This window comes from Equus caballus, chromosome 5 (genome assembly GCF_041296265.1).
Source record: "Equus caballus isolate H_3958 breed thoroughbred chromosome 5, TB-T2T, whole genome shotgun sequence".
NCBI classification, from domain to species: domain Eukaryota; kingdom Metazoa; phylum Chordata; class Mammalia; order Perissodactyla; family Equidae; genus Equus; species Equus caballus.
In genome coordinates this window covers 1,744,830-1,768,233 of record NC_091688.1, presented here as the reverse complement: position 1 = coordinate 1,768,233, position 23,404 = coordinate 1,744,830, and the positions used below count along the sequence as shown (strand labels likewise).

Sequence of the window (23,404 nt, the reverse complement as noted above, 5' to 3'; positions counted from 1 at the left end):
GCACTAATTACAGGCCAGGACTCTGGGGGAGGTGCTTTTCCCACACCCCTCCTGCTTCCATGATGCTGGAAGCCAGCATCTCCTCCTTCTCCCATTAGGAAACTCAGGTGTCCACCCCACAAGCTTCCCGCATGGTTCGTGTGGGAATCCAGAGCCTTCTGTGCCCTTTACTGCCAGGGGTGGGAGCTACAGCCACAGAGCAGACCCTGAGGGCCTGGCCTCTATGCTCAAGGCCATGCGCCAGCTCCTGGAGAGCAGAGGATCTGTGCTTTGGCTGGACAGCACTGACAAGGCCAGGCGAACTCCAACAGATGCCCCTCTTTGGGACCGAACCTGCAGAAAGGGTGGAGTAAGGACTCTGCTGCCCTCTCGTGGCCACACCTGGGCAAGACTGCTGTCGTTCAGTTCTCCCACTGCTTGTCTTCTCTAAGCTGTGTAATCCACTCCCAATCCCCCTCCTCCTGGAAAGCTCAGGAGGGCTGGCCGGGGGCGGGGGGGGGGGGGGGGGGGGGGGCGTCGTCTCACCTCCCATCACCTAGGACAGAGCTTTGGCTGCACAAAGTGGGACTGGGGAGGGTGGATGATGCCTCGTTCAATGCTGGATCCTGGAAGGAGGCCAACAGGTGAGGCCAGTCTGTATTACCAGAATGACTGGGCGTGGGGAAACGCTTGGTGGTTTCCATGGAGACAGCCTAATCAACCGGCACTCGACAGAATATAAAATTGAGAGGATATTTATTTCTCGGGAAGGTCCACGACAGCTGGCAGGCACTGCCCTCCCCCTGCTCTGGGGGAGTCTTCTCTCCTTTTCTGAGAAGACCCCTCTCTTCTTGGAAGTGCCCATGGGAGGCGGGGATGTGAACAGAAGCCATACACAACACTCCAGAGCCATAAAAAAATAAAGCAACAAACAGCCTCCTCCACACAAACACACACACACAAAATAAACAGACGTATAAAAGAGAGGCTTTGCCCGCCCATCTTGGTCGAAGGGCCGCTCTGGGAGAGCAGGGCTGGGTGGCTTTGCCCCACTTCTCCCAGCCAGAGGCTAAATGGCGTGGAAGCGCCCGACAGCCAAGAATAAGCCCTGGCTTCAGAGAGAGGAGGGGGCGGGACCCTCCCTGGAGCTCAGTTGGGATAAGGTACAAAGGAACAAATAAATAAATAAATAGAACCCACTGCTCCCAGAGGCCTAAGGGCTTAGGCTGAGGCTGGGGCCCCTGGGGCCCGTTTCCCTGAAAAGAGCAGATCCAGTGACACGCAGAAAGAACAAGAGGGAAAACACGAGTCCAAAGCCCCAGCCGCTGGTCTCCAGAGCCTGCACCCTTCAGATCTCAGAAGGGCCCAGGCCAGAACGCCTCAAGCCAGCTCTGGAGGAAGGAGGGGTGGGCCGAGCTGCAATCTGGTCCAGCAGTACCTGAAGGCTGGGGAGCCCCTCCCTTCTCTTCCCTGCGCTCCATGGCCAGCAGAGCCCCCCTCACTCTCCTGCCTCCTTCCCGTGGCCACCTCTGGCAAGGGCTCTTTCCAAGGAAAGCTAAGGCGCAGCCCCTCCCCTGCTTCTGTTCTCATTGGCCTTCTGCCCCCGGCATCGAGTCAGCTGGGAGAAGTCCCTGTGAGACCGTAAATAATCAAAGCAGTCCATCTTGGTGTCCTCCTCTGTTCCATTTTGCCACAGACAGCCCCATCGCCTCCGGCCAGGACCACACACGAGGCTCCCTTCAGGCCAACAGGGAGAAGGCATCAGACAGAAGCAAGAACAGACAGGGGGCAGGAGCTGCTGGAATGGACACTGTGAGCAGGAGGCCAAACCGGACACACGAAGAAGTCCAAGGGAGTCGCGTCCCGGAGCCCTCCGGGAGACACGTGGCCAGCCGGGGCTGCGGAGAGCACAGGGCAGGGACAGGCTGGCCACTCAGCTGGGCAGCAGCACGTGCTCCAGGAGGTAGGTGAGGGAGTCCCAGTGCTTCCAGAGGAGGAGGAGGACAAGGACCAGGAGGGCGGTGCTGGTGATGCGAAGGCGCGTCTTCATGAGGGGCGTGATGAAGTTGGCGATGGTGGACACGAACACCAGCAGCACGGCCATGAGCGCCAGGATCACGTTGATGAACTTGCCCAGCAGCGCCCGCGCGTTGGCGTTCTCTACGCCCTCCAGCTGTACCACCTGCTGCTGCTGCTGCTGCAGCTCCAGCTTGGTGACCCGGGTCAGGCAGGACTCCACGGCCTCCTGCAGGGGCAGAGGGGTGGGTAAGACCCCCAGGCTGACTCCAGCTGCCCCTCAGAGAGAGCGACAATGCACAGCTTGCCCCCTCCAAAGGCTGGGCAGGGTACAGGCTGGTCAGGTGCCGCTGGAGTCAGAGTCCTTTAGTTAGGACTCTTTGGGGAGGATGGTAGGAAACGGGAGTCTTGATTCATGTGGGAAGGGGAGGAGCGGGCTCAGTCCCAGCTTCCTCTTGAGGCAGTCTAGAGCCTGGAAGTTCCGATTAGTCACCGGCAAGGCCGCCACCCAAGGGCTGGGGGCACGCACGGCTCTGGCCAGAGGGCGTGTTTGCACAGCGCGCACAGTCTGCCCCAGTCTTATCGCCCTCACGCTTGTGCCCATCTGCCCCGCCCACAGAACAGCCTGTGTCCCTCACCCCACTTGGTGAACCCTCACCCTCCGGCTGCTGCCAGCTCTGCCGGCAGGTGGGGCCCCGGCTCAGCCCTGGTCGTACCTGGATGTCCCGGGCTCTCTCGTAGGACTGGTACGCCACCTTCTCCTCCATGCTGGCCAGCTCCTGCTTTAGGTTGCTCATCTCGTTCTGGTGCAGCTCAGTCAGGTCATTGAGCTGCTCCTCCAGCCGCTCGTACCTGGCAGGAGGAGAAGGTGGGACCGGGCCTGGCTCCCCGAGCCGCCTCTCCCTCCCAGGGCCAACTTCATGCACTCTCAGCAGTGACTCAACCACCCCACGTGTTCAGCCCTGTTCCAGTTTTCACGGCAATACTGAAAGCTACTATTTCCACAGCACTTCTCATGGGCAGGCACTGTGCCCAGCACTTGATGCTCATTATCTCATGGGACCCTCACCACAGCCCCATGAGATAAGGAGGCGTGTCATCCCCATTTTACAGATGAGACTGAGTCTAGAGACATTCAGGAACTTGCCTAAGATCACACAGCTCATGACCGAGGGGTCAGGGGTTGACTGACTTCAACCTGGGCCTTGAGCCCTGGGCTAAGATGCTTCCCTGGGTACCAGGGACACAGGGTTATGGAGACACAATCCCTGTTCTGAAGGCACAAAATATCAAGATAACTATTATGTTGCCAGAGTTAGTTTTCAGGCAGAGATCCACCTCAATTTTCCAAACTTTCTTCATATATATAAAGAAGAAAAAGAAAAAGTGCTAACTAAGGAAAAAATCCCCAAGAATCCCAGGGAGCAGGTGCCAAAGGCCACGCAAGAGCCCAGAGCGGAAGAGCACAGCGGGCAGAGGGGGAGGACCAGAGATCCAGCTCTACCCCAGAGCAGAAGAGCACAGCAGGCAGAGGGGGAGGACCAGAGACTCCAGCTCCATACCACAGCAGAAGAGCACAGCAGGCAGAGGGGGAGGACCAGAGACTCCAGCTCCATCCCAGAGCAGAAGAGCAGAGCGGGCAGAGGGGAAGGACCAGAGATCCAGCTCTACCCCAGAGCAGAAGAGCACAGCAGGCAGAGGGGGAGGACCAGAGACTCCAGCTCCATACCACAGCAGGCAGAGGGGGAGGACCAGAGATCCAGCTCCATCCCAGAGCAGAAGATCAGAGCGGGCAGAGGGGGAGGACCAGAGACTCCAGCTCCATCCCAGAGCAGAAGAGCAGAGTGGGCAGAGCAGGAGGACCAGGGCCTCCAGCTCCACCCCAGAGCAGAAGACCAGAGCGCACAGAGAGGAGGACCAGAGACTCCAGCTCCACCCCAGAGCAGAGCGGGCAGAGGGGGAGGACCAGAGACTCCAGCTCCACCCCAGGCTGACTCTAGAGCTTTGAATGGATGTTCAAACTGACCATGCAGCTAGTTACATACTTGGACTTTACAGGTTTAGACTCATTTAATCTTCACAAATGCTATGAGTAGGGATTCCTGTTATTTCTGCTTCACAGATAAGGAAACAGGTCAAGGAGCATTAAGTACTTGGTTCAAGGTAAATAGTGAATAGTGGTGCTGGGATTTGAACCCAGGTCACCTGGCTCCAGAGTCAGTGCTTTAACCAGAGTCTGCAGATGAGAGGCCATGCCGCTGGTCCCCACCCCAGTTTCCCCTTCTGGATTCTGACCACATAACCATCAAGCAGGGATGCTCAAAGCTCCTGAGACAGGCAGGGCCTTCCTTCCATTGGTCCCACAGTCCTCTCTCCCAGATGCTCTGAGCAGTCTGGAGGGAGGCTTCTCAGGGCCTCACCGGCCCCTTCCCGCAGCCGGGACCCTTCCCCATGCTCCTCCACCTGCCTCCACAGCGAGTCTGCAAGCTGGTGGCAGCGCGGGAGGCGGCACCCACCTGTAGCGCTCCTCCTGCAGGCACTGGGTCATGTAGGCGTAGTCCCTCTGCAGCTGAGCCTTCACGCCCTCCAGCGAGTCCTCCAGGTGGGACTGGCCCTCCTTGATCTCCCGCAGCTCTTCCAGCAGAGTGTCCAGGTTGCCAGAGGCCCCATACAGCGTGTTCGACTTGGGGCTCCCCAGCGCCCCGGCGGGCCCCGCCCCAGAGTTGCTGCCCGCCCCGGCCGAGCTGGCGCTGGCGCTGGAGCACTCGTCATCGCTGCCATACTTGGGGCTGGACACGAGCGTGGCGCTGCCGCTCAGCGCCCGGGCCGCCTCCTCGGGGGGCCCATCCTCCAGGGGGTCCTTCAGGTGGGCAATGTTGTCGGCGCTGCCAAACTTGTTGCGGATGAGGCTGGCGAACTCCCGGGGTTTGGACACCACGGCGGTGTGGGTGGCCTGCGAGAGGCCTGAGAGGCTGCCCTTGACGCCCTCCACCACGCCGCCCCCAAAGCCACTGATGCCCGCGCGCATGTTGGCGCCCACATCCTTCAGCCCCTGCTGCATGTCCCGCAGCACGTCCTTGGGCTGCCGCGAGGGCCCGTTCTGCTCGATCTCCTTCAGGCGCCGGCGGTAGTGCTCCAGCTTCTTGTGCAGCTGGGCGATGGTCTGGGCGGACTTCTGGTTCTTCTTCTCGAACACCTGCTTGATGCGCGACACCTGCTGCCTGTCGGCGTTGTTGGCCAGCTTCAGGTACTCCGCCACGTTGTCATCCCGCGCCTCCTGCTCGATCTTGATCTGCTCCGTGATCTTCAGGATCTTCTGGTGCAGGTGGTCGATGGCGGCCTTGGTCCGCTGGGGGTCCGGGGCCCCGTCCGGCACATCCAGGCTGATGGGGCCATCGGTGTCACCATGGCTGGGGCCACCAGGGAGGCTCAGGGCCACAAGGTCTCCCTTGTCGACCTGGGGAAGAATGCAAGCAGAGGAAGCTGGGTAAAGCATGGACATGGGAGAGGACACGGCAGGATTCTCTCCTGTGTCCCTGGACACTCTGACTTGGTCTCTCTGCCTGGAAAACGGATGCAGGATGGCTAGGGAACTTCAGGAAAAGTGTCCAAAAGCATGACAAGTGTCCCTTAGAGCTGCACTGGTAGAGGACTCTCACATCTGCTATCCACCCCATCCCACCACACCCCTAAAACACAGCCTAGGCAGATCTGCTCTCAGCAGAGCTACATGGTTGACTTCTCAGGGATGAGACAGGGTCCCTCTGGACGCTGCCTCCCCATAAGGCTCCTGCCTTGCGAGGCCTCTCCCTCAGAGCTGACTGAAGCCTACGCTTCGGCCCCGCGCAGCCGCAGGAAGCCCTGCCCTCCCACCCTGGCTTCCCTAGCACAATTCAGCAGGTCACCCCTCTCACACTGTCCCAGCCCCTCCGTTACCTTCCAGCTCTCTGGAGTCATCAGCAACCTCTTCCGCCTCATGATGGTGGGAGCACCCGGCCCTGCCCAGTCTCCCAGAACCAAGAGGAGCACCCGCCCTGCTGGCCAGGTCCCCCAGGACTCAGTTCCAGAAGTGACCCACAGGCCAGGAGAAGCAGGGACCAGTCTGGGGGCCTGAGGGTACGAGCCGCCCAGCTTGGAAGGGGGTGAATGCACAGGAAGGAGAGGACAGCCCCTTCCTCGCTGGCAGGCGGGCAGGCTGGCTTCCCCAGCACATGAGGGTGGCACAAAGGAAAGAGAAGAGAGACTGAGAAAGGATGGGGGGAGGGAGAGAAAGGAAGGAAAGGTCACAGAAAGATAGGAAAGATGGGAAATGCAGGGCAGATGAAAGCGGGCGGGCCAGGAGCCCCGCTCTGCCAGGGCCGGTCCCCTCAGCCTGCGGGAGGATCTCTGTCCACAGCTGAGTCCCAAGTGTCTTATCGTCATGCAACAACGGAAGCAGCAGGAAATGGCTCAACCCCACATATTTTTACACACAGCACACCCCAGTGCGGCCGGGCCAGACCACTCACTCTCTATATGTATGGGTGGTGGTGGGGGGGGGGGTCTGAGGTGTATGTCGGGGAAGGGGTTAAAAACAAAGGCGGTGGCCCAGTCACATGCAGCGGAACCAGAAACGGCCCATGCCAATTACAGGCAGAAGTCACTGGGCTTGATTTCTGCCAAGGTGCAAAGTTACTAGAAAACATTATTCAAGGCAACAGCCCTGCCAAACTCAGGAGCCAGCGGAGGGCGGCTCCTCTGTGGGCTTCCTCTGGGGTCTTTCCAGGTCACGGCTCCCCGGGGATGCTGGGGACGCCGCCAATCCCTTCCTCATCACTCTTGAAATCAGGACTTTCCTCTAACATTTGCTTTGCGTCTCCCCTCTGTCCCCTAGTCCTCCCGTCAGGCGCTCATCCCTTCAGGACCCTGCTCCCCTGAATTCCTGACCTTGCGTACCCCAGAAGCCCAGCCACAGTCTCCCTTAAATGATCTGTCTCAAGGTCTAGTTGTCACATCAGTCTGACTTAAAACCCCGTCGTGCGGTTCAACGCCATCCTGGGCTGTTGCCTGCAGCGACGGCAAACAGCCTCTCTCAACTTTCCTGACCGGGAGGCCCCCTGAAAAATGAGGACAGTCATATCTGCCCTCAGGTCTTCAGTGAAGGTCCCACAAGCCAAGTCCAGCAGGCACTGAGCTCTGCGCAGGGCGTTCGGAAGGCGCTCACACAAGCTGTCGGGGCCTAGGCAGCACAGGTCTTTTTCGAAGGGGAAGAAAATGAAGTTTATTTAAGAGATTATACCAACAAATTTACTCAATATTGATACTACCATATAGATATTGAACCACACAAAATTAAGTTCTGTGTGCAACACGTGGCTTTTAATATTAAAGAGCTCGACCCTCTTCTAAGGCCACTATCCTTTCCAAAGAGGCTCAACTCTCCTTCCTTCTCTTCCACTCTCTTCGTGGGGGGAAGCAGGTCCAGAAAAGGACTTTCGGGTCTGGCTGCATCACTGCTGGATGCTCAGCGCTGGGCGGTTTGCATCTTCACAATGAGGACAGCATCTGCCCAGCGACTCAGAGGCCTGCGGGAGGAGCTAATGAGACACGGATGTGAAAAGCGCTGTGAAAAGCATTTTTAAAAAGTGCTTCAGTACGATGAGGGGCTGTAGAACAGCAAATTCCCGGCCCATCATGGCTCTGCCCTGGCCGCCTAGAGTCTTTCCGCCCTCGATTTGGCAGCTGTCTAGCTACAAATGGAAAAGCAGAGCGGAAGCTGGCTGTGAGATTCCCCACGAATGAGAGGAGAACAGACGCCCCGGGAACACCAGCTGGGGCTGATGGTGAGCTGGAGTGGCCCCATAGGGGTCCTGGCACCCTCGCCTGCTCCTCTTCTCTGCCCTGGGCTCAGACTTGAGCCCGGGGTCCTGCAGCAGGACACCGGCTCCCTCCTGCCCCTCCACTGAGGTTGACCACACGGGATCCTGCCGGTCATCCCCAGTCGCAGACAACCCACTTTGTTCTCCTCCCCACAGAGGAGGGCGGGGAGTTCTCCACGCCTTCCCTCTCCAGACAAACACCCCATGGCAGCAGTGCCCCTCAGCACTTGGGAGGGGACAGGGGACCGAGGGAAAGAGAGCCAAGGAGGTGGCAGGCAGACAGGCAGAGGTGTGAAGAGGGCTGATGCTCAACAAGGGAAGGAAGACTAGAACATTAGAGGAGAAAGCTTTACGAGGGACGGGACAGGCAGAGCACGAGGAGGGAGCGATTTGCCAAAAGAGAGAACCGTAGCACTGAGACAGGGTACAGGCCAGCCAGGACAACGGGAAGGACACCGACTGTGGTCAGATGCCGATTCAGAACCCTGGCCCTGTCACTCACCAGCTGTGTGCTCTTGGATTCGTCATTAACTTTTCCGGAACTCAGCTTTCTCATCTAGAAAAGGGGTGCAATTCTACCTACCTCAAAGAGTTGGAGGAGGATGAAACGAGACGCCGTGAGTGAAGCCAACAATGTCAGTACAGTCTCAGAGCATACAGCAGGGGCTCAAAACAAATAAAAACACTTAACCCCCAAGAGGGACCACACCCACTAGGAGGGATCTAATTTTAAAAAAGAAAATAGCAAGTGTTGGCGAGGATGTGGAGAAATTAGAACCCTCAAACCTTGCTGGTGGGCATGTAAAATGGAGCAGCTGCTGTGGAAAACAGCTTGGGGGTTCCTCAAAAAGTTACACACAGAATTACCGTGTGACCCAGCAGTTCCACTCCTAGGTATATATACTCAAGAGAACTGAAAATGGGTATTCAAACAAATCCTTGTCCGCAGTTGTTCACAGCAGCGCTAGTCACAATAGCCAAAGGGGGGACACAACTCAAATGCCCACTGATCAGTGAATGGGTATACAAAATCGGTATATCCATGCAATGGCATATTATTCGGCCATAAAAGGAACGAAGTACCGATATATATAGGACATTACACTAAGTGAAAGAAACGAGACACAAAGGTCACATGCTCAATGATTCCATTTATAAGAAATGTCCAGAATGGTTAAATCCATAGAGACAGAAGGCAGATTAGTGGTTGCCAGGGACTGGGGAAGGGAGAAATGGGGAGTGACTGCTTAATGGGTACGGATTTCCTGTGGGGGTGATGAAATGTCCTGGAGCTAGACAGAGGTGATGGTTGCACAACCTGGTATGGACGGCCAGGGTCCTCCAACCTGCTGGCCTGGGCTGCGGCTCCAGCCAACATCCTGTTACCGAGTGGGTCTGCAGGAGGGTGTCTGTGTCCTCCATCTCAGTCTCATTTTCAACAGAGCAGAAGCTCTTCCTAACTCCTCCCAACCCTTGTCCTGGGGCTGGACGACTGAAAAGGACAATACACATCACTCAACTCCCGGTTACTAGCGGGCAGCCAGAGCACGGCAGCGAGTGGGCCACACATGCACACTGCTCCTCTCCCGAAAGTGTCACAGAGCCCCACGTGGCCCAGGCCACCCAGCCCTCTGTCCACGCCCAGCCGCCAGCACCACGGCTCCTCACCCCACAGATGTCTGGCCTCAGGATTAGCCTCCATGCACAGGCTGGGCAATTCTGAGAAGAGGACTATGGAGAGTGGCCAGGCTTCTTCCACAATTAGGGAGGCCGTGTGGTGCTCTCTGCTTAGGGTGCCCACCATCCAGGCCAAGGCCACAGACCTGGTTCTACACAGAGGCTGAGCTCTGGGAAGTGCTGATGAATGTTCTGGAAAAGCCAGAGCTGGGATGTTGTCTGAAGGGTCCGGGCCCACCTCTCCCTATCCCTCGTCCTACTCCGGTGCTCACATACCTGGGAGCACCCGGCACACGGCCTCATAGCGTCACAGACTCTCCTCCCTGCCCCCCTTCAGCAGCTCTAAGTGAAGCCAGATTAGGCGCTCTGCCAGATTACAGAAGCTCCCAGCCCGGCTCCCGTGGCCTCCCACCTCCTCCGGGCCTGAGCTCACACCCTCGTGTTAATCTAGCCCCGGACACGTGATAACAAGTCCTCCTCTCACACACTAGCCCAGCAGCCTGGACGCCGAGGCTGGGGGCACACAGCAGACTGCGGGGTCAGGCTCACGGGAAGCCTGTGGGGAGGGAAGGGTACTGGTGATGTGAAACGTGAATTGTGGTTCTACTTCCTCAGCAACAGTACAAATACATCAGTCATTCTTCAAGACGGACCATATCAACAGTGACCACCTGGAAGGAGCATGTGCTCCACACTTGTGCCTCCAGCTTCCCAAGAGGCTGCAGAGGGCTCCCAGCCTGACTCCCCAGCCTCGGGCATGAGCAGCCCTTCCCAGATTTACCAAGTGCTCCTGTTAGGGTCCCCAGAGCAGGCTGACACAGAGGATGGGGCCGTTCCATCTTAACCATCTGCTTACGGGTTGGAAAGCCAACACTAAGGTCCTCTTAGACATACACACCAAAAAAAAGGAAGAAAAAGAGCTTTGGGGCTCCTACACTTCCCTTCAGGAGAGCAGGGCAGCCCCGTCACCCTGGGATCCCCCCGGGGGGAGGAACAATGGAGTTAGGTGTCAGCCCTGCCTTGTTGGTGGGTCGAGCTCCATGCAGCATGCTGCCCTGGGCAGGGCCTGGGCTGCCAGTGGCCAGGAGCCCAGCAGGTGAGCATGACAGGGGCTGTCAGGCCCAGGTGACTCAGCAGAGATGGTTCCATCTGCTGACTTCTGGCCCTGTGACTCTGATTTGAGCATCCCTCTCGGGATGGAGAACCCTGAGATTCCCTTTTTCTCCTACTTCCCAGAGGGAAAAGGAGGTATGGAGAGGAACATTCATGGCTAGCTAAAGTCCTTCAGTCCAAAAAGGCAGTTTGACCTTACGGGGAAGCTGGGAGGGAAGGAACCTGACGTCTCCCACACCAATCTGATGTTCTAGCCAGAGCTGGGAAAATTATCTCAACCTTCGGTCCTGGAGTCAGGGGCTGCCCCCATTCTCCCAAAGCAGCAAGCACAGCCTGCTGGGCTGTTGTCTCCTTCTCTTCCTGGAGGGGACACGTGGGAATATGGTTGCTCAGCCCCAGCTCTGGATGCACCAGCACAACTGACCCAGCACTCCAGGTGGGGAAAGGCCTGGGGGCGGGGAACGGGGGAGGCACAGCCCACCCAGTGGTTCCTCTGGTGCCTGGGTGCCTAAGCGGCTTTTCTCCAGAGGGCAGGGAGGTGAATGCTTCCGGGTACACGTGGAGCAGCATGTGCATTCACCTGGGTCTGTTCAGGGGGTGGTGCAGGTGAAAAACCCCTGCAGCAAGGCCCCAGCCATCAACCAGGGGATCCGAGGGGCAGGCGCCCAGGGGACCTGCTCTCCCTGTAGTGCCCCTTTCCTCGTGGCAGGGCACACCATCCACGGCTCTACAAGGAATCTCATGCTGCTGCAAGGGACCTCAGGTGCAAGGGACAAACAGACGGGTAGACGCACCCCCTTCATGTTTGCACGTAGCACCTATGATCTCAAGGCGGGGCAGAGGCTGCCCTCAGCCTCCTCCCACCCGACCCTAAGGGCTACTCCCCCTTCCTAGCACAGCCCCTCTCCTCTCAGCTGGCCCTGGCTTCCGGTCCTTTCTGTTAGGTCCACCCCTTGGTTCTGGTCAAAACCACACCCTCCCCGCAGTCACCTCATCCCCTGCCCCGCTGAGAACAATGCCTTCTTGTTCACACACATGTCCTGTACTCTCCTCTGCCTCCTCACACTGAGAGACCCCTGGGTGGGCCCCTGGAGCTGCCCTCCCACCTTGAGGCCTCTTCCCACCTTGGGGCCTCCCCTGTCTCCATCCTCCAAATTCTCCAAAAGCCCCGTGTGCCCAACACTTTGCTCCTTCCGGACTCTTCTACTGTCCACCCGGGCTCAGGGCTCACTGGACCGTCACCTCCTCTGCCCCGTCACTGTTTCTCTGTAGACAGAAGCGACCACAACCAGGAGCACCCTTCCACTTAATTCCATATCAGCTCCTCTGGCCACAGGCGGAGGAATACATGGCCACTGGTTTCTGGAGGCATCCATGCCAGGGTTCACCTGTCCTCCTGGCACAAGTCCCCCTCACTCGACCCCAGGGCCCTCCCAGCACCGGTCAGCCTAAGGCTGGAGGTGTGGTGCTTACCTCCTCCACCCTTCTCCATCCACAGAGCTCTCTGTAATGGAGAGGAGAGGAGGCCACATCCCGAGAGACCAGAGGATAGCACAACCGGCCTGACAAACTGCAGAAATGGCTTTCTCCCATCCCACAGGCCCACTCCTGTCCCTGTCCCTGTCCCGTGAGCTTTTCTCCTTCTACCTCACCTGTGTGGGCAGTGTCTCCCAAAGCCGTGCTGGCGAAGGGGTGCCAGGGGCTCTGAGGCTCCAGCTTTCTGTGGGCTGTGCCGGGCCCCCAGGGTCACAGTCCCTGGGCAGCACTGAGCTTGCCAAGGGGAGCCGGGGTCTGCGAGCAGGTGTGCCCAAGCTCCCAGGCTCGGCAGCCGCCATCTCCGGTCTGAAGCCTGGCCCAGGGATTAGGGACGGATTGCTCTGGGAGATTTCCCCCTCCCCTGGGCTCATGGGCTGCTCCTTCTGGGAGGGGAAAGGGAAGACATGGAGCGGGCTGACCACAGTCTGATGAGGTGCCCCCCAACCCTGCCCTGCCTGTCCCCAAGTCTAGCTGTTGCCACCGTGGGTTCAGTGTGCATGAAGACACCCAGGTGTGACAGGCAGCAACTGCAGCCCGGGGCGGGGGGTGAGGGGGCACACGGGGACATGTGTGCCTGCATCGTTCACTCACCCAGATGGGTGCTCTGCCCCACCACACACGCCCAGGATGCCTCCCCCTCACAAACAGAAGCACAGTCCATCCACAACCTTCCTCAGCCTCAGAATGGAAGTGGGCCTCCTAGCCAGCCTCAGGATGGAGAGGAGCCCAGGCCAAAAGGGCCGGAGCCTGGCGGGAGTCCTTGCTGCTCACGGCACAGGCAGCTCGCCCGAGTCCTCTCCTCTCTCCCTGCTGCCCTGCCCGCTGGCTAAGGCACCATCACTTCCAAGACAGCCTCCCTACTCCAGTTCCCGCCCGGAGGAATCAGACCGCAGCCAGCCTCACCCGGGGAATTCCTCTGCTCCGAGATCCTCTCCTAGAAATCCGCTCTCTGCTCTGGACACCACTGCAGCTACCTCTCCGCTAGCCTCTGCTTCCCATTTCCCGCTCTCCCCATTTCCCCCCAGGCCTGAGCAGGCAAAACACCCAGGACCAAACGTGGATGGCAACTCACAGCGGTCTCCTCCTCCTTGGGCTTCATCTTGACAGTCCCAGCAGGAAATCCTGTGAGTGGCCAGCAGAGGGGGCCAGAAGTCCACAGTTGAGGAGATCAAGCTGTGAGGAGGGTGGTGGGGTGCCCAGCAGCGTTCAGGAGTCTACTAGGTCTCTCTAAGGGCAGCTTCCCATGGCAGAATCACCAAAGACGACACAGATCCTGTACCCACTTGAGCCTGGAGAGGGACTGAGGGCTTAAATACTGAGGGTCAACATGAATCATGCTGATGGGGCGGTCCCAAGTTCAAGGAGGTGCGAGGAGATAAGAAGAGGCCAGCGCTATCTCGGGGGCCTGACACCGGCCTGTAGCGAAAACACCAGGAGCCGGAGTCCCACACCTGGGGCTCTGGCTCCGAAAACCTTACAAACATTTGTGGTGGCCAATGACTCGGGGTTTGGAGCCCAGCCAAAGCGCATTACACAGGTCCCAGTTTCTGGGGCAGCTCTGACGTGCAGTCAGGGACATGTGGGGTCAGGGAAGGCTTCGGCAGCTCCATATGTCTGCAAATGATCTCCCCCTACAGTCCTCGGTTCTGACTTGATGTTTTGGTACCGCTCTTCTTGTGTAATGGTTCTGTGCACACAGGCCTCAGGTCTTACTGCCCCCGGGGAGGTAGGGCTCAGATCTTAAACGCATTCAGCCCCTTCCCTGCGCCTAGCATGAGCCTGACCCTCCCTCAACATTCCCGTCTGTAAAATGACCCAACGACCATCTCATTGAGCTGCAACGAAAGACGGTCCAGCTACTGCAGTTCTGTCCCAGGCAGCAATGGAGACAGCTTGGTCTTCTCACACTCAAGACACCCCTCCCCTGTCCCTCATTTCTAGGCTCCACCAAGCCAAGATTTGCAACCTTTCCTTACCAGCTAAAAAGGAGGAGAAGGGAAAGGAGAAGGCAGTGGCAGCAGGAGACTAGAGGGAGGGGGCTGGGTAAGCTGAGCCCTGGGTTTCTCTCTGCATGAGGAATCTCTCCCCAGGCTGCCTGGGATCATGAAGGCTCAGAAGTACCAGAAAGAAGGTCCTGCAAGGCCACACAGCACCACCACAGACCCTGAGGAGAGTCGCCCTACATGGCATCTGGCATCTCCCTAAGGGGAGGGCTCAGCCCCTCCAGGCACAACTTGCCCAGCAGCACAGTAACGGAGCAGCGGAGAAGGGAGGTGGAGCTCAGGGGAGAACCAACAGTCTGCTAAGAGGGACGAGGGGGTGTCTGCCAGCAGAACGGAGAGCCCTTTTCCTCCAGAGTCTGCTCCCAAATCTCCCAAGGACACAGGGCTTCCTGTGTAGGGGTGGGGAACAGAGCCCGAGGCATCCTGACACGGTGGGAAAGGGACTTCAGCCCTGGGCTTGGGTCTCAGTTCTGTTGTTGCTACGAGACCCTGGTCGAGTCAGCAGAGGCTCTGAGACTCAGCATCCGTGACTGCAATGGGAGGAGTGTGTGAGGAGTGAGGGGTGGGAGAGCCCTGGTAGAAGGCAGGCGGGTTTGTCGCAGGCAGACGTGCCAAGGCCGGCTCCGTGGGCGCTGGCGAAGCCTGCCAGTGGCGCGGCCGCGGGCCTGGCGTCAGAAGGCCGCTGTAAATTCTCACCCTGCCGCTCGCTAGCGCAGCAGCCTCGACAGGCCCTGCCCATGGGCTTCACAACCGCCAGAGGAGGCAGCAGCACCCACAGAGCAGCCTGGAGGAGGAGGCCGCGGGAGCGAGGTCGGTGGCCTCAGGGGCGCAGGAGGGGTGAAGAAGCTGAGCCCTGGAGACCCTCTGCAGCCGAGTCTCAGTTTTCCCAGCTGCAAAAGGGTCCATATGATCATTATCCCCCAGGGCTGCAGTGGAGATAAAACGGGAACATGAGTGAAAACGCCTGACATGTAGATTTTACAGAAAAAGACGACTAGTCCTCAGGCTCCCTCACCACATGTGCAGGTGCACACACACTACAGTCATTCTAGAAGGTACCTGGAAGACTTTGCTGGAACAGAAAAAGCCAGGAAAGCAGTGGCCACAGGAGCAAAGTTGAAAGAGTGGCAGTGGACATGGGCAGAGCCGCATGGGCACTGAGGCAAAGGACACGAGCCACAGAGCAACTTTCCTGTTGCAAAGAGAAAGCGCTGTTGGGCCGGTGCCACGGCGCGTGCTCCCTGCTAAGTCCTGGCCGGCTGGCCCTCTCTGGCGCAGCAGAGACGCAGGCCCCGCCAGCCACCAGGGTGGGCGTCGCCATCGATTCGCAGGCTCCGGTGGGTGCGCAGTGCCAGGGGGCTCTGGCCTCACTCTTTCCAGTTTTCCAGGGTGGCCTGAACCCAGGGGCAACGGACAGGCTCTTGTTGTCCCGGAAGGCAACACTGTAAGGACGCCCAGGCCCCAGCGCGAGGCTCCCCTCTGCACGTCCAGCGGCACTCGGCCCCTCTCTCACTGGGCCTGCCTGGTTTGGTTTTCTCTTCCCTTAACTGCCATGCATGTCCCTTCTTCCTTTAATACTCTCAATATTTAATTTGTTATCGTCTCTTCCTTTCCCCTGGTTATTGTTCTTCAGTCCCCTCTTTTTTTTTTTTTTTTTTTTTATCATCCTACTTACTTTTTTTTATCTTAGGGGAAAAAAGTACAAACCATACCTTCTGAAGGATGGGAAACTTGAGAAGTCACAGGCTTTAGGAGCAAAGACTAAGCTGAAAAGCAGCTAAATTTAGCAGCTGAGAATACAAGGTGAGGCCTTAAAAACTCTCAGCCTCCAAACGTGCTCGGAAGGCCTCCCAGTGAGGAGGCCTGCGTGAAAGGCCCCTCTTCTCTGAGGCTCACCTCCAGGAAATGGGGGTGCGCGAAGGGGTCCGTCTTCAGAGGTGCCCTCCCCTACCACTCACTTTTAGGCCCAGCCAGAAGGTGCATTTTCTTAGAAACTCATGTCCCAGAGAGCCCTGCTTGCCCTGGGGAAACGCGGGAGGAAGGTTCCCATTCTTCAGGGTGAACGGGAGCAACTGAGGTAGGCACATTTCCTAGGAGCAGGTGGGGGCGCTGCCACACGAGAAGAAAGGCAGACGGGAAAGGCCAGGGTGGAGAGAGCAGTGGGGGACATCAGCGGGCACACGCCAGGCCGCCTCTCAGCTGCTTCCAGGGAGGGGGGAGGGCATCTCCTCCCCTCACCCTGGTCCTCTGTCCTCTGTCTAAGGCCACGCACACTCCTTGGGGGAGGCCTCCTCAGGCACAGACCCGAGCCAGGTTCCAGAAGGTGGAGAGAACCACTCACCTAGTCACTTTTAGGAAAATCGAAATTGGTGCCAGGCGGGTAGAAGAGATGGACAACTCTGTGCCTCTCATGGCCGCTCTATTTTCCTAGGGGAGAGGACATTGGGGACAGGTCCAGGAGAAAGTGACCCAGAGAGGAAGCAGCGTCTTCTTTTTGGGCAGTTTTTAGCAAGCAGAGCACCCTCCAACCCACCCTATTTGTCAAGAATAATTTAGAACGATTCCTTTCAAAAATCTGAGGATTGAAACACAGAAATCTTGAGGCATCCTGCTGTCAAGGGCTCAGACCTTACCAGAGCTGACGCGATTAAACGAGAAATGTATGTGAAAGCATCCTGCAAGCTGTAGGGTGCCATTCAACTGAGTGCCAATGCCAGGAAAGCTCCAAGGGACATGTCAAAGGGACGTGACCGACAAGGCCTGGGGGCATGTCCATGATGCTGCTGAGCCCCTAAGGAGTCTGTAGACAGGCATGGGGCCCAGATCATATTTGGGTCTGAAGCTGCCTTCTCAGGCAATGAAGAAACCTTATATAATGCAGTTACTATTACATAGCACCTGTCTTTCCAGGGCAGGGTTCACCTTTCCAGCTACCCAAAGGAGGCCTCCTGGTCACAGTATCATTCTGGATCTGATTTAGCTTTGGCTGAGAATGCTGAATTATTCAGTAGATATGAATACTGGCTATCCAGTGGTGGGGTATCTGGAGAGGTGGAAAAGGATGCAGTAAGAACTCCCTAAATCCAGGATTTGGGGAAAGTCAAAGAGACAAACACAGCAGGGGCATCTGAGTCAGCACCTGGAGGATGTGGGGAACAGGGGCCGGGGACCAAGAACAGTTAGACAAGCTGCTTGCAAAACCCCAGCACCTGTCACTGGAGAGGGAAGGGAGGTCAGAGAAGGCTACTGTTCCCAGAGACTTCACTCACTGCCTCCAGCCCCCCACTGCAGGGCAGGAGAGCCCTTGGTTCCCCAGGAACCTAGAAAGAACGCAATGGGGCATGTGCATTCATCATTGCTTCTATTTCAGAGCCCTCCGCCCCATGGGGTATAAACAGAGAAAGCCCAAACTGTGCCTACAAAAAGAAAAAAGAGGCAGAAGCACAGATCAGGTTAATGATACTGTATTTCCATTGCCTCATCTGGCACCAGAGGGGACCAGGGTCACATTTCACATCTCAGGGATGTGTTGGGTCCAGGGAGGAATGTGCCTGGTGGCTGGGGAGACCTGTGCCAGCTCCCATGACCCATTCCCACATATAGCGCCGGCTCCTTGCCGTCTGGAACTGGATGACACAGAGCTCCTCTTGGTGCTGATTGTTATTGGCTCTGGCATGGGGGGCTGACACCCAAACGTTGGCACACCTTCTGCTGAGGTGTCCGAGGGAGCTGAGGCCGAGGCTGAGGACCCTGAGGGAGAAGGCTGGGGACCTGACTGGCATCTCCCGCCTGTGTCTGGGCTGGCATCATCTCAGCGCCTAGGGGCTGCATAGAGCCCCAGAGACTCCCTCAAGGTTGTGGCCCGAGCTTAGAGACCAGCAGATTAAGAATGTACAACATCAGGTCTTGCCAGGAACCTTGGACGCTATCTAACTTCGCCCCTTGCACCTGGGAAAGTCTGTACTCCCAGATGCCAGAGCTAATCTGGAGAGCACTGGGAACTTACTATCTAGAAAGAAAGTCATGGATGTCTGCGGGGAAAACGAATAAAGGCTAACTCTGGAGGCCAGTGGCCTGATGGGGCAGCTAACTGAGCCCACAACTCCACTCTAAAGTCAGGAGGGGGCTGCTGCTTACGGTCTCTGGTGTCAGAGCTTTGGGTAAGGGGCAGAGTCCTCACTTTTTGGCCCCCTCCTGATCAGAGAGGATTCCTAAAAGGCAAGGAGCTTCACCTGAACATGAGGAACTCAAATCAGACTAGAGGAAGAACTTCTTGACTCCCAGGTACCACAAGACACACGGCTATGGCGGGGCCTGAAGGCCCCAGGGCAATAGGGGCTTGGACTGCTGGGACAGGGAGCGAGCGTTCATGGCAACTGCAGAGTCGCCCTGCCTGGGCCTGGCAAGCAGCTAGCAGCATAGGCACAGTCTCGGGAGGCCGTGCGGCTGCCTGCTTCCGGCTCTCCCTCTGCCTGAGGGGCCTTTCCATGCAGAGGAAGAGAGAAGGGAAGACGGGACGAGATGGGTGCAGGAGGGGAACAGAGAAGGCAGCTGTCCCCCCCAGGAACTGGGGGTGCATTCAGACAGGCACAGACCCAAGCGTGTCCAGAGGTGACAGGACAGGCGGAGCATCACACAGCTCTGAAGGTGGATGTATTTGTGTGGACAGACCAGGGGACCCAGCTGGACCCTGGAGCAGAGCCCCTTCGGCCTCCCATGTAACCTGGCCTCCAAGCCCAGACACATCAGGAGGCCCCACAGATGAACTGACTGGCCTCCCCCAGATGCCCAGGGGACACGTGTGAAAACTCTCAACGAGCTGACCCCACCCACCTCTGAACCAGCAGGCTCCCAGACACACATAAACCAGGGCCCCTTGGCGCCAGCCAAGAGCTGTCTTCTTGGCAAGGGCCTGGAGTCAAGAGCGGCCCTCACTCTCACCCCTCGAAGTAAACAGGGGTGCTTATTTACGCAAGGGCAGAGAAGGAATCTTGTTGTTGGATAAATCTGTGGAGGAGTACCGAGGGAAGAGGCTGTCCCAGGTCTGATCTGGTTCAGGTGATGGCAGAACACCACTGCCTTCTCTGTCTGGGGCCTGGAGATAACGCCTCCATGAGGCCACAGGGAAGCATCCAGTCACGGCGTCATCTCTCCACCCTCCCACCACACCCCGCAACACGACTGGAGAGACCTTGGCCCCCTCTCCCACCCTGTGTGCCCTCAAAGCCAGAGAGCAGCAGGCTGGCCTGTCGTCCTGCCGCTGAGCACCTCCGTGCTGGTCTCTGGGGCTGCCAGGTGCCCTCTGTGAGCTCCCGGCTCCCGCCCCACCCTACTCCTGGTCCTCAGAGGGGACCAGCCACACTACATACAGGAGAAGGGGCGGCCAGGGCAAGGCCAGGGGCCAGCCCGGCAGAGCCGGCTATAAAGCCAGCACACTTGCGCCATTCCTCTCCCCAGACCCTCTAGCTGAGTGCACCCTGCACAAACCCAGAAGGGGTGAGAGGAACGTAGGGACAGCTGGAGAGAGGTTTTGAACAGGCTGAGAGGGAAGCAATGACCAAGCTAGACATGGAAGAAATGGCGGAAAGGGGTCCCAGCATGGGACCCCTGCAGGGGCTCAACCACTCCCATAAAGTCTGGGGGCGGGCAACGAAGGCAGGAGGAAGAGTTAGCCCACTTTCCCGAGAGTACACACATTCTAGGAACTGCCGCTCAGCAAAAAAGAGCGTGGAGACCCACATGCCCAGGGACCAGGGAGCCCAACTCCACTGCTCTGCACGTACCACCCGTGGTTCCTGCGGCAGCCTCCAGGGCCCAGGGGTCCCAGAGGTTAAGTCCATACACAGACGGAGAACCCCGACATCGCCTGCATTCTCCATTCACCTACCAACGCCCCAGGGCACCAACGAATGACGACAATTTCTCTCCACTTTATAGACATAAGACGGAGAGAACAGCTACCTTGCTCAGTGTCACACAAATAGTAGAAAGCAGAATGGCGAGTCTGAGACAGCAATTTGTGTTTGTTTTAAAGGGAAATCATTTAAGGCACAACCCCGATGACAGCTAACTGGATCTGGAGGGAACAAATGACAGCCAAACTCCATCACCACGGCTGAGCTGCTTCCTGGGACCAGGAGCCCCTATCTGTCCCTCTGATGCACCCCTACTCTCCTTAGGGTGCCAGGTCCCCTACTTTCTTAGGGTGGGGCTGGGCTGAGCCTCTCTAGGACAGCCCGGGAACTTTAGCTGCCTCCAGGGTGTTTCAGTAACTCAACCCCCACAGGGCCGGCTCTGGTCCGAAAGCCAGCTGGTGAGTTCTAAACAATGGCAAGGGGTGTGGGTGGTGGAGGAGGCTTATGAATTAAAAATAGATGCTAGTAATCACCAGGGAGCTCACAGAGAGCATGTGGGGCCCTGTTTACTAGAGAGAGAAGAATACCGTCTATTCATGCCCAGAGACGGGGGTGGAACCACCACAGCTTCTCACACCAACCACTGGTCTCTGGGTCTGGGGAAGTCAGCTGACAGGGCAGGGCTTCTGACAACTGGAAGACCCCTTTCCTCGGGATGTGGAAGCACCCCTCAAGACCCCCAGGGCCACGTCCGTCCCTGGAGGGACAGCTCCAGGTCCAGAAAGCTGATCACTAAAGGGCAAATGGAAACCAAGAGATGAGCCCCTCCTGGGCTGAGGCATGCCTGCGCCCTGTGGATATTGCCTAAAGCGATCCCCGGGGATTTAGTGCCTGCAGAGCTCAATTTGGTCTTGTGGACACGCTGGAAACACGGGGTCCGGTCTCTTCTCTGCCAAGAACTAGCTGGGTGCCCTCAAGCAAGCAGCCTCTGATTGCTCCAGGCCTCAGTCTACTCATCTGTAAAACAGAGACAATAACACCTACCCTGGCAACTCCACAGGGGCGTTGTTAAGATTAACCAGGCAATATATAAGACAAAGCTTTGGAAAGCTGAAAGTTTTAAATAAGGATGGAAAACAGTCATAGCAACAACCATTTCCCCCATTACCACCTTGAACCCAGGCAACCGGCCCCCTAGTCAGCTCACTCAAGAGTCTCCAGGCCTGGCCTTCCACTGCAGCAAGAAGAGAACCCTGCTTCCCTCCGGATATCTCAGGGTAGTGTGAAGAGCAAACACAGCCACGTGGAGAAGCCTCCTGGAGAAGCTCCCTGGCTTACACCCTGCCCCGCACCCCGGCCGACCCCGGCCCCCGCATCCCCAGTCAGCAAACATCAGCAACCCTTTGCCAGCTTCCTCCGGTGCCCACTGCCCACCCACTCCGTCTGCTCAGGCAGCTGGAGACTACAAGGTTCACGTTCTCCCTCCCCGTAAAATAGCTGTAGTACCAGAGACCCTTGCTTGGCAGGATTTTTCTAATTCCATTTTAAAATGTATTCACTGCCTCAGCAGTGAGAGGTGGGCCTGGCAGCAGTTGCATGCAGACCGCTTGCTCATTAATGTCCGAACAACTTGCTTCATTCCACTGGGCCCCTCTAGGGCTCCATTCCACAAGGCACGTTACCCTTTTAGCTGACACATCCAGATCTCACTCTTGGAACAGACTTCTCCACAGTTGAAACTGTGCTTGCAAATGGTCCAGTGCCATCATTTTCAAATACTATCTACATGCTGACAACTCCCAAATGTATGCCTCCAGCCTGGATCTCTCCCCAAGACTCCAGACTCATACATCTGACTGCTTATTTGGCACTTCCACGTGGATGTTTAATAGTCATCTCAAACATAACATGTCTACAACCTAGCTCTGATTTCGGCCCCCCACAGCCCCTGCCAGACATCGGTTCCATTTGCTGTTTTCCCCAACTCAGTTAATGGCAGTTTCTTCTTTCCACATGCCAGGCCAAAAACCTGTGTGCCCTCCTTGCCCACTCCCTTTCTATCATGCCCCACACCCATCTGAAACCTTTGTAGCTCAATCTCTGAGGCAAATCCAGCACCCAGCTGCTTCTCCACACCTTCACACGCCTACCCCACGGCAGGCTACGGTCATCCCACCCCGGAGGGCCCAACAGCTTCCCAGCTGGACCCCACCCTCCCCGCCGGCTCCCAGCCTATCCTCCACACAGCAGCCAGAGTGACCTTCTTAAAAGGTGTCGCTCATCTGTACAAAGCCTAATGACTTCCCAGCTCACTCAGAAAAAAGTCAAAAGCCCTTTTCCTGGCCTATCAGGCCCTATGTGATCTGCAACCCTCCCTACCCATCTTTCAAAAACCAACAAAACCCAGACTGCCTCAACCAGACCCCACTGTCCCTTCTCCTCCAGACAAGAGGCAGGTGCTGCTTCCACTCTCGCCATCTCCTCAATCCACTGAGACTGATTTCTTGCCAGGGATCAATGACTGTACTGCTTGATACTGCCCGCGTACATTTCCAAACCCACATCTGCCCGCGCACTGCTGCCGCATCTCACTCTGTTGAGTACTTCCTTCTTCAAACTCCTTTCTTCTTTTGCTTTGGCATCATCTCTCTCCAGGTTCACTCCCACATATCTGGCTGCCCTGTTGCCTACATGTCGGATCTGTCCTTGGCCTCCTTCTCACTCAACATGTGCCCTTTGAGGGTCGCATCCATACCCATGACTTCAAGCTCAGTGCTGACTCCAGAGCACCCACCCTGCCCATTTCTCCCCCATGAACCGGACTGCCAGGTGGTGCTCCCCAGCTGGACAGCTCCCAAACACACTTGCAACTCAACACATCCAACACTGAACTCATCACTTTCCTCCCAAAACACGCTCCTCCTGTGCTTCCTCAACTAGAGGACACCCCATCCCTGAAGCTGCTACAGCAGAAACCCTAGGATCCTCCTCAGTCCTTCCCTGCCTTTGTCTCGCATGTCCACTTTCTCACCGGGTACTGTGGAGTCTAACTCCCAAATGTCTTCTGAACTTGTCTCCTCTTTTCCCTTCTCACTACTGCAGCCTGGACTTCTGCAATAGCTCCAAAAACACTTTCCAGGACTGCACTCCTGTCCCCTTTCCCAATCTACTGTCTACACTGAGACCCAGAGGGACCTCCTCTCCCCAGTTTCCTGCCTAACACCCCTTGATAGCTTCACCCTACCCTGTGATCAAGCCTCTGCCCACCTGTCAGTCCTCAAAAGTGCTGGAGGCTTGAACCACGATGAACCCCTCACAGCCCCTGGCACCAGCTCACTTGCTGTTGTACATGCTGCACCCTCGCTCG

General features: G+C 57.3%; 1 protein-coding gene across 6 annotated transcripts in view; it reads right to left on the bottom strand.

The window, feature by feature from the left end:
• Nucleotides 1-718: 718 nt before the first annotated feature.
• Nucleotides 719-23,404, bottom strand: part of TMCC2 (transmembrane and coiled-coil domain family 2) — a 35,932-nt gene continuing 13,246 nt past the window's right edge. For 5 of the 6 annotated variants that reach the window (XM_070266543.1, XM_070266544.1, XM_023640390.2 and 2 more), the window contains 3 exons: nt 4,512-5,452; nt 2,712-2,847; nt 719-2,224 (listed from right to left, as the gene is read on the bottom strand). In XM_070266543.1, coding sequence (XP_070122644.1) covers nt 1,913-2,224; nt 2,712-2,847; nt 4,512-5,452 — 1,389 coding nt within the window. In that variant the 3' untranslated portion in view covers nt 719-1,912. Of the gene's footprint in view, nt 2,225-2,711; nt 2,848-4,511; nt 5,453-13,251; nt 14,792-23,404 lie in introns of those variants that run through there. The other variant, XM_005609590.4, reaches the window with a different exon arrangement.